Genomic DNA, 9,915 nt, shown 5'->3' with positions numbered 1-9,915 from the left:
GCAAGGCTCGGGCTCCGGGGGGCGGGGCCGGGGAGGGATCGCGGGGCTCCGGCTCCACCCACTCCGCGCGAGGCTCGGGCTCCGGGGGGCGGGGCCGGGGCCGGGGCGGGGCCCGGAGGGATGGCGCGGCTCAGGCCCCACCCGCCCCGCGTGCGGCTGCGGAGGGGCGGGGCCCGCTCGGATCTCGGGCTCAGGCGGGTCCCGCCCCCCGGTGCTCGCTGCGCGTCCGGCCCGCTGCGCCCGCGGGAGCGCTTCTCGGCGCGCCATGGCCGGGCTGCTGGCGCTGCTGGGCCCCGCGGGCAGGGTGGGCGCCCGGGCCCGGCCTCGCGCCGCCTGGGTCCTGGGCGCCGCCGCCCCGTGCGCGCCGCACCCCCTGTTCCTGCCGCCGCTCCGGCGCGGGCCCGACGCTCTGCTGCTGCGCGCGGTCCGCGGGGACAGCGGCGGCCGCCAGGTAAGCCTCCCCGCCCCCACCCCCACCCCCGCCCCCGCCCCAGGCTCCCGGATCCCGGATCCCGGTCCACCTCCGCCCAAGGAGACCTGCACTCGCCCAGCTGCCCAGACCGAGCGCCCCCAGGGTCCCCAAGGCCCCAACCCCTACAAGCCAAGGAAGCGATCGTCCCAGTTAACGGCTGGAGAAACTGAGGCTCAGGGCGGTCTGGTGGTCTGCCCAAGGTCACACAGCGTCTGGCCGAGCCCCAGGTTCCCAAGGCGTCGGCCGGTGGCCGAGAGGACGTCGCCGGGGCCCGGGCTGGCTGTCAGCGCCCTGTCACGTGGCTGTCGGGTTCTTCCCCCTTCCTGCGCCCGGGCCCCAGGGCGCAGGACCGCGGCGGCTCACGCTGCTGCTCCGTGTGTCTAAGCAGAGAGCAGGCCTCCCCGCCAGACTCCAGTGTTCCGTCCTGCTCCCTTTCTGTCGCCTTCTATGGATGGGAAGTGAAAACCGGCCTCCCTACAGAAGGGTAATACGGACTTTCCTAGAAAAAGAAAAATCTTTTAGTTTCTCTCTCTCTCTCTCTCCCGCTCATCTCCTTAAAGGAAAACAGTGGTAAGTAGCACAGTCTGGAGACACTGGGCTAACGAGTAGGGACACGCAGAACCGGGCTGCCTGCAGCCCCTTAGCCTGAGGATAGGATCCCTGCCCTCCCCTCCGCAGCCAGTGACCTCACCCCAAGTAGGCCGAAGGCTCTGAGCCTGTTTGCTGACCTTTCAAAGGGCTAAAAATAGCACCTTCCCAACCAGAGTTTGGGGGACAATTCCATGAGCTGAAGCGGGGCTGAGCGCAGTGCCAGTGGAGCTTCCGGAATGAACGTTCCTTAGGGATTTGACTCCCGCCCTCATCATGCCTCCTGCCTTCCGCTCCCCCATCTGACAGGCTGCAGATCTTGTCTCTAAATCCCGAGCCCTCTGCACCCATCTGGCTGCCTCCTGGCGATTCTTCGTGGATCAGCCCACTTGTCCCTTCCTCCAGGAAGCCTTCCATGACCATCAGTGATGCCTTGGGTGCCTCCACTGACACCCCCCACCCCCAGTCCCATGGACGTGGTTCCTCCCTACACTTATCATCTGGAATGGTCTCCTGACTTGCTTGTCTGTCCCATCAGCCACATCAGTTTTGTCCCTAGCCCAGGGCCTGGCACTGGCAGGTGTGTGGCACGAGAGCATGCATGAATATGAATGTGTATACAGAGGTGACCAGTGTGGTCAGACTCCCCATATTCCTGTCTCTACTCAGTAGTTCTGTGGCCTTGATCAAATTTCCCCACTTCTCTTTTGGTTTCCTCGTCTGTAAAATGGGATGTTAATAATTCACATTTCATGGAGCATGAATGTGAAACCTGGCATCGGGTACGTTCACAGGGCCTCACGGGCTGTGCTTGTTTCTCCTGCTGCCTGGTAGATGGGCAGGATCCGAGTGGGATCAGAACCTGACAGGCTGCTAGGACAGAAGATGCTCATCACTCAAAGTGTCATCTCCCTGAGAAAATACATCCCTGGTGGGGCCTGGCAGTGGCTGCAGGGGTCTCCCCCGTCAGCTGTTCCTGGCTACCCACAGGGCACCGTGTTTTTGGCCACTGGGAAGAGGGAATGCTCTTCGGGTCTCCATCAGGTACCTGAGAGACCGACTGGCATCTGCCTTTGGTGGGGTCTCCACTCTAACCAGAGGGAGGTGAAGCCGAAGGACAATCCTGCCTTTGTCACTTAACCTAATTCTCGTCATGTCAGCTGGCAGCCCAGCCTGCCTACACCTACACTATGGGAGGGAAATCTTAGGCAAATGATTTGCTCTCAAAAGCCCCAGTGTGTTTTGTCAGTTCTTGCTCACATGCTGCCTTTTCAGGGAGCCCCTCCTTGGTGCCCTTATATAAATTGGCAGTGTCCCTCCCCACAGTCCTACCCGTCTACCTCTCTTCCTTGAGGTTTCTCCATAGCACTTGTCATATCTGGCAGTCCTGATGCTGTCCTTTACTGTTTCCTGTCCCCACCCTCCCCACTGGACCACAGGCTCCCTGAGGTAGAGTTTTGTCTGTCTCCTTCATCGCCCTCCCGTACCCGCCCCCCCCCCTACTAGGAGCAGTGCCCCGCACAAAGCAGGTATCTGTGAATAACTGAGGAACATGGCATAGTTGTTTAGAGCAAAGCCTCAGAACCAGACTTGGCAGGTTTAGATCCCAGCTCTGACAGGTTAATTCCTGTGTGACCCTCCGAAAGCTACTAAACCTCTCTGGGCTTCCAGGATCCTCTTCTGTTAAGTGAGGATGACAATAATACCTATCTCACAAGGTTGTTGTGAGGATTATCTGAATTAATATTTTCAAAGTAGTCAGAATAGTGCACTACACTGTAGTGTCATGTTTAGGATTATTATTATTTATTGAATGAATGAAAACAGGTGTCACTCCAAACATCGTGAGCAACAGTTTGGCTCATTCCTCAAAACCTCCCTGCCTCTTCTAATATAGCCTTTTATACTCTAGGAACTGTTTGGCTTGGGGGCGGGGAGGCAGTCACACAAATACACACAGACGCACAACACATGCAGGATCTAAAAGCACTTTGACTAAGTACAGACATCAAGGGACGTATGATGTTATGTGCACCCAGGGCAGTGCCTAACATAACATCACAGGTACTTAGGGTGGTATTTCACAAAGAAAGGAATGTCTGAAAAATAGCAAGCCACCCCCTCAAAAATTCCTTTATTTTAGCTTCTTCAGTCTCCTCTAGGGTTAGTTAGGAAGAAGACCAAATGGCTCACAATGTTTAAAGAAACTTCCCTTTACCACAATAAAAGGAAGAAAATTGTCCCAAGATTCTAACTCTAGAAAGTTAACAACAGACTCTGCGGCTGGCTCACAGCAAATTGTCCATTGTGTCTGCGTATTTTATCCCTCCCATTGTTTTGCAGTAGATGCTGGTTATTCTGTAGCTGGAAGTCTGGCCGCCTCTTTGTTTTTCTTTCTTTTTTTCCCCTTTGGCCAAAAGGCCTTTTGCCAAAACAGAGGTTGTAAAGAAAAGAGCCCTCAACAGAGACAGGTCCACTCGGCTCTGGTGAATGGACAGATGGGGCATAATTAAGTCTGGTCGGGCCAAGTGTCAAGGGTAGGAAATGAAAAGGGGTTTCTCTGTTCTCAGCCTCAGAACGTCGTTGGCACTTGGACTGGAGATTGTAGATTATTGCCCTATCAGCGCCCGACGCCTGGCAGCCAAAAGGCGGGTGGGGCCTTGCTTATCAGAATGAACCTGAGCTCTGAGCAGCCATTCTGGCTGCTGGGAGGCAAGCCAGTGAACAGCTTTGGGGGGAAGAAGTCACGTGTGCTAGCCAACCTAAAGGAGACTGGTCTTCTCCCCACCAAAGCCTTGAAATCCTGGAAAAGTGTTCCAGAACTTTAGGAGTGTTCAGCTCTTACAGGACAGACACAAAGGCCAGTCTGACTGCAGAAGCCGTGTGGCCTCCTAGTGGCCACTGCAGTGACTAGGCCAGGCACTGCCGCCAGCTCACCACCCCCACACCCTCACACCCCCACACCCTCGGTCTCCCGCCTGTCAAAGTGGGAGCCACAGAGGTGCGCACGTTACCACAAGGGGTTTTATGAAATGACACCTTTAAAGCACTAAGCCCAGCACCTGGCTCAATAGAGGGAGCCTAACCTGAGGACACAGGTGGTTTCCTTTAAACCTTTCAAAAGAAGTTATGGGTTGCTGCCTACCTGAATGCAGTCTAGGCGGGGTGCCTGGCTGGCTGGGTCAGTGTAGCACTTGACTCTAGATCTCGGGGTTGTGAGTTCGAGCCCCACGTCGGGTGAAGAGATTAAAGATTAAAAAGTCTTTAATCAAAAAGAGGTGGGGGTGCCTGAATGGCCCAGTTGGTTAAGCATCTGACTCTTGATTTTGGCTCAGGGTCAGGCTCTGTACTCACGGGTGAGTCTACTTAAGATTCTTTCTCCCCACCTCCCCCGCCCCCACCAATCCACATGTACACACTCGCCCTTAAAAAAAAACAAAAACAAAAACTGCACTGAGACCTGTGACCAGAGACTGGATCTCGAACAGCCCCTCCCCTTTTGTTAGGTCTCTGTTTTCATAACTCTGAAAGTGGCTTTTTTTTTTTAAATTTTTTTTTATTATTATTTATTTATGATAGTCACAGAGAGAGAGAGAGAGAGAGACAGAGACACAGGCAGAGGGAGAAGCAGGCTCCATGCACCGGGAGCCCGATGTGGGATTCGATCCCGGGTCTCCAGGATCGCGCCCTGGGCCAAAGGCAGGCGCCGAACCGTTGCGCCACCCAGGGATCCCTGAAAGTGGCTTTAACATTGGATTCCCAGGAATGTGAGCAGCATTGAAAGAAATTGAGATGAATTAAATGAAATTTAATTTAACTAATTTAATTTCTGAATGAAATTGAGATGAGAAGCTTATGGGTAAGAGTCCCCAGTCAGCTGCTCAGCAGGTGTATCTGGAGAACATGCTGAGGGTGGGAAAGGGCAGGGCAAGGGGAGGCAGGATTGGTAAGCAGGGCTTTGCCTGGCAACTGATAACTAATCCCAGTGCCCAGGCCTCACCCCAGGGCACAAAATCAGACACTGGGCACCTGGACAGAAGTACGAATGGACCAGCCGCACGTAAGCCACCTGGGAGCTCCTGAGAAAAGCCCCACATACCTGGGGGATATGGGGCTCCTGAAGCAAGGCAGGGCTGGGAGGTCCCCTGCAGCCCCCCGGGGGGGGGCCTCCCTAGATTTGGAGGTGCTGCTCTGTGCTCCAGTTGTTTCATTTTCATTCAGAAAGCCCTGCCCATACCTTCTGGGGACTCTGGGCTGTTCTGCTCTTCCATCTTGCCTTTGAAGTTGGCCCGGATGCAACCTACTCTAAAAATACAAAGAAAAAGCCTTCATTCCGCAAGGCAGTAACTGGAGCTAAATGACCCAGATACTGTGAGAGATAGGTCATTAGGATTCAAAAAAAATCTTTCATAAAAAAGGCTCCATATTGAGAAGGAGCTTTTTAAAAAAAGAAATGCAGCGTTGTTGGGTCGTTTTTCCCAAACGTTCCAGGCCCTGTAGGTGCTCAATAAATGTTAAGATAGGGGCACCTGGGTGGCTCAGTTGGTTAAGTGTCTGCCTTCAGCTCAGGTCACGATTTGGGGGTCCTGGGAGTGAGCCCAGGGATGTGGCTCCCTGCTCAGTGGGGAGCCTGCTTCTCCCTCTCCCTCTGCCTACTGCTCCCCTGGCCTGGGGCCTTGGGCATGCATGCCCTCTCTTGCTCATGCATTCTCTGTGTCAAAATCTTTAAGAAAAAAATGTTGAGATGCTGGGTGCGGCGGTCTGTTTCTATGCAAATCCCAGCCGGTGCATTCATGGCCCAGGAATCGGCCATCCCTGGATCTGCTTAGTTGTCTGGGGTCAACCTCGATTCTGGTCATAAATACAGGTAGCTTCTGCTCTATTTTATTTTGCTTTCACTGTCCTTGATTTCGTAGTCTAGGATGGTTTTCATGTCCTCAGGCTGTGGACCCAGATGACCTGGATTCTAGTTTTGGTCACTTTGGGCCAATTGAAGCCTGTGTGGCTCCTCTGTAAAGTGGGAAGAAAACAGTATCTACCTAGAAAGTGGTTGTGAAGGTGAAAGCCAACAGCAGATGCAGAGAAACATCCAGCACTGCCTGGCTCAGGGACAGCGTCCCCAGGTGTGTGAGCCCGAAGGTCTTAGCTACTGTTGATGCTCTAACAACAGCTTACCAGAATTCCAGTGGCTTAAAACCACACATATGTATTACCTTACAGGTCTGGAGACCAGAAGTCCAAAATGGGTCTCACGGGGCTAAAGTCAAGGCATTGGCAGGGCCAGTTCCTTCTGGAGGCTCTGAGGGAGAGCCCATTTCCAGCAGACTTTTCCAGCATCTGGAGGCCATTCACACTCATTGGCCCCTGGCCCCTTCCTCTGTGTTCCCAACCAGCAGAGCAATGTCTTCAGATGTCTGCTTCTGTGCTCACATCTTCCCTGGCCTCCCTCTCTTCACGTATAAGGACCCTTGTGACTACATCGGAAAATCCACGATGCCTGCCCATCTCGAGATCCTTAATCACATCTGCAGAATCCTTTTGCCATATTCACAGGTTCTGGAGATTGGGACCTGGAAACCCCTGGGGCCATCATCCCGCTGATCGTACACGAGCCCCAGCCTTCCAGTGCGCTCAGTGTTGAAGTGGGCGCTAGCCTCACCTGAGGAGGAAGAGTCACTGGTCCCTCCCTGGGGAGGAAGGAGGATAGAACACGGAGCGACAGGAAAGCTGCCGTCAGCTACTAACATCCTTGCTCCTGCCCCAGATCATCTCTCCTCCTTTGGTTTGTGCACAGGACCCCAGCAAAATCACTGCGACAACAGGCAGGGCTGTCAGCAGCGGACAGGAGGAAAAGCAAAGCAAGTCACAGCAGCTGAGAAAGGTCTTCCAAGAGTACGGCGCCGTTGCTGTGTCGCTGCACATTGGAATCTCGTTAGTCTCCTTGGGCATCTTTTACACGGTGGTTTCAAGGTAGGATCTCTGTTCTTTACTGTCCTGTCATGCATGATTCTCTAAATGACAACATTTTTCCTATGAACTTTTATTCGTCTGACCACTTTTGTCATATTTTTTAAATACTTTAAATCTTAGAGCCAAATCGATTGTCTAACTTAACCCCTCGTGATAATTTTTTTTTTTTTGGTCTCTTTCCCCAGTGGTGTGGACATGTCTGCAGTCCTGCTTAAACTCGGATTTAAAGAGTCACTGGTGCAGTCAAAAATGGCAGCAGGCACGAGTACCTTCGTGGTGGCCTATGCCATCCACAAGCTGTTTGCCCCGGTGAGAATCAGCATCACCTTAGTTTCTGTGCCCTTCATTGTCAGATATTTTCGCAAAGTGGGATTTTTTAAACCTCCAGCTGCAAAGCCTTGATGAACTCTCCAACTGTGGGCCTGAAAACCTGTTTCTTTTCAATAGAAATTTTGGGTTAGTTTTAGGATATAGCTTTTCTGGGGGGGGGGGGGACAGAAAGCTAATTGCTATATTCTCATGAATAAGGTTTACCTTTGCCAGCAAAAATTCAGGTTTTTTAATAATTGTAATTATTTTGCTTTACAAATGGTCTTAATGCTCTTCATCACAGGGCTTGTATCCGTAATCTAAAATGTCAGCAAAATATCATAAACTGAGTTGTCATCTCAAACAAAACTGTTAGTCTACAAAATGTTCCTTCTGGAAGATCACTGGTGAGGTTCTAGTCTGCAGAAGCCCCAGGGGTTAATCTTCGCTCAGATTCTTAAAGGGCAATGATTCAATTAAGCTAGTTTTTAAAATTCCCCTTCCTCCAATATCTGTTGTCAGGCTGCCTGCGGTTTAATATGCAATATTCTGTAAAACAGCTGCCAGTGTTACAATTAATGAATCAATTTAAGACTTAACAATATGTAACCAGGATCTAAATTAGCATCAACACTTGGATGTCCGTTACACGTGTTTTGGGGGGAAGAATGACCAAGTATTTCTGGTGTGTTTCATTGATCCTAAAACACCCTCAAATCTGGACATGATGGCTCCTACCTGGTGGTTCTCCTCAAACTGCATTAAAGTAGGTCAGGATCATTTGTCTCTGTTTAGGGAAAATATGGAATCTTTATCCAGTAGCAGGGGTATCAGGTGGCTCCTGACGGCCTTGTCCACAAGTGAACCTGGATACCACACACATGGAAAAAGCTAAGACAATCTTTGCTGAACCCTCTACATCAAACTTCAGACATTCCAGAACTTCAGTCACAATGTTTACATTGTATCGCTACTTTGATTTTTTTTTTTAACTGAGTTAAAGTTATATAGAAAAAGATTGTTATATTGAAAAAGATTCTCCTTTTCAAAGTTATATTAAAAAAGATTCTCCTTTCTCTAAAAAGGAGAATTGGAGGCACTTGCTGTAAATGGGAGGCAACTGTGAAATAATGTTAATGTGAACTAATATGAAATGATACAAGCCAGGGAGGGAGAGGGACAGGCAGGTATAATTACTTTCTGATGAGCTGGTTTTACCTGATACAGGATGTTTGATATGAGCACCCCCCGCCCAGAACCGATGCTCTTAGGGACATTATTAAGAACAGAAACTCAAGCACGCAGATCCAAATTGAGATTTTTGTCCCTGAAGCACTTAGAAGCAGGCAAACTGGAGGGAATTCCTTTCCGTGGGATTCCTGTAAAGCTACCCTCCAGGCCGCATCCACACCCCGATTAACCAGTTCCACCCTGCCACCTTGGCCGAGGGAGTTCCAATTATTAATTACCTAGGTGACAATCAGAAAACTAAGGGAACTATAAATTGACCATCCTGGTTTTACCACCTGGCTGCTGACTGCCCCCTGGCTGAGCCTTAGTAACCTACGTCCATTATTTCAGTTAACTTTCACAAGAAGCTTTGCGAGACGATTCTCCACTTGGCGAGACTGTTAAAGAGGACCTCCCCACCCCCACCCCCCCCTTAAAGCAATTAGCGCATTGCCAAAAGGCTTCACTGATTTCAAGTTGGAACTGCCTTTCTGGGATCTAATTGCAAGGACATCGACACAGCTGAGCCAGATGCCTGGCGAGAGTGCTTGGCAGTCTCTCCTGTGGTCAGGCTCTGTTCACCTAGCTGGCTTCCCACTCCTAAACACCTTCTCTACCAGTCTCCCTACCAGTCAGATCCCTAGTAATGTCTATGCAAGAAAAAGCTGACAGTCCTACAGGATTAAGGGCTGAAATCAAACTTTGATTCCACGTTTGGAGGAATGGAAGTGGACAGGGCAAGCAATAAAAACAATCACCAAACCAAATAGCCATGGCCTCTCCTAAGCCCACCTCCACTCCACTCCTGCAGCCAGTGGTCCCAACAGAACCAAACCTGGAAAAGAGATCAGAGGACCAGGGAATATGTGACTTCACCAGCAAGATGTAGATTGCCTGTATTTACATTGTTTTTATGGAACTAGGGGAAATAAAACATCTATTTTAAAAATGTAAGCAATTGTTCATTCCTAATTTTGTATCTGACAAAATGAGCTGCTTAAGTTCCCTGAAACAAATAAACATCTTTGTAGTGTATGAAGAACTTTGGATTCCTCTTCTGGTTACGCCGTAACTGTTGCTGATTAGGAAGCAGCACTGTGTGTGACTAGTTTGTTAATGTTGTGCAACTACAATGAACTATTTTCTTTGCTCGTGTGGGATTCTGTTTGGGAAATGACAGTTTAGCTGGTGTCACTGGTGAAGTTGGTCACGTTATATTAACTATATATTGGGTGGATGATGCATGAAATACTACTTTGGGAACGTAAAAATTGGTTTATTCAAGACTGAAAAGCTTCATCCCAAGGGAGCTAACTGGATGGATACCTGGAGCTTTACTCAGTTGT

The 9,915-nt window shown here is 50.6% G+C and overlaps 1 protein-coding gene across 1 annotated transcript; it reads left to right on the top strand.

Moving 5' to 3' along the window:
• The first annotated feature begins 218 nt into the window (after positions 1 to 218).
• FAM210B (family with sequence similarity 210 member B) lies at positions 219 to 9,611 on the top strand. The gene is made up of 3 exons (XM_072735543.1): positions 219 to 451; positions 6,855 to 7,030; positions 7,216 to 9,611. The coding sequence occupies exons 1-3, from the start codon at positions 266 to 268 to the stop codon at positions 7,430 to 7,432; spliced, it is 579 nt and encodes a 192-aa protein (XP_072591644.1). The 5' UTR covers positions 219 to 265; the 3' UTR covers positions 7,433 to 9,611.
• The last annotated feature ends 304 nt before the right edge of the window (positions 9,612 to 9,915 follow it).

This window comes from Vulpes vulpes, chromosome 14 (genome assembly GCF_048418805.1).
Source record: "Vulpes vulpes isolate BD-2025 chromosome 14, VulVul3, whole genome shotgun sequence".
Lineage (NCBI taxonomy): Eukaryota > Metazoa > Chordata > Mammalia > Carnivora > Canidae > Vulpes > Vulpes vulpes.
Note: the sequence above shows the minus strand (reverse complement) of the source record. Positions and strands in the feature narration are given on the sequence as shown.

What these genes read in the sequence shown, in the direction of transcription:
- FAM210B (XM_072735543.1), top strand. Translation starts at nt 266, where the DNA reads ATGGCCGGGCTGCTGGCGCTGCTGGGCCCCGCGGGCAGGGTGGGCGCC. An exon ending in GGGACAGCGGCGGCCGCCAG is followed by an intron (nt 452 to 6,854) that starts GTAAGCCTCCCC and finishes GTTTGTGCACAG; the next exon opens with GACCCCAGCAAAATCACTGC. An exon ending in TTTTACACGGTGGTTTCAAG is followed by an intron (nt 7,031 to 7,215) that starts GTAGGATCTCTG and finishes CTCTTTCCCCAG; the next exon opens with TGGTGTGGACATGTCTGCAG.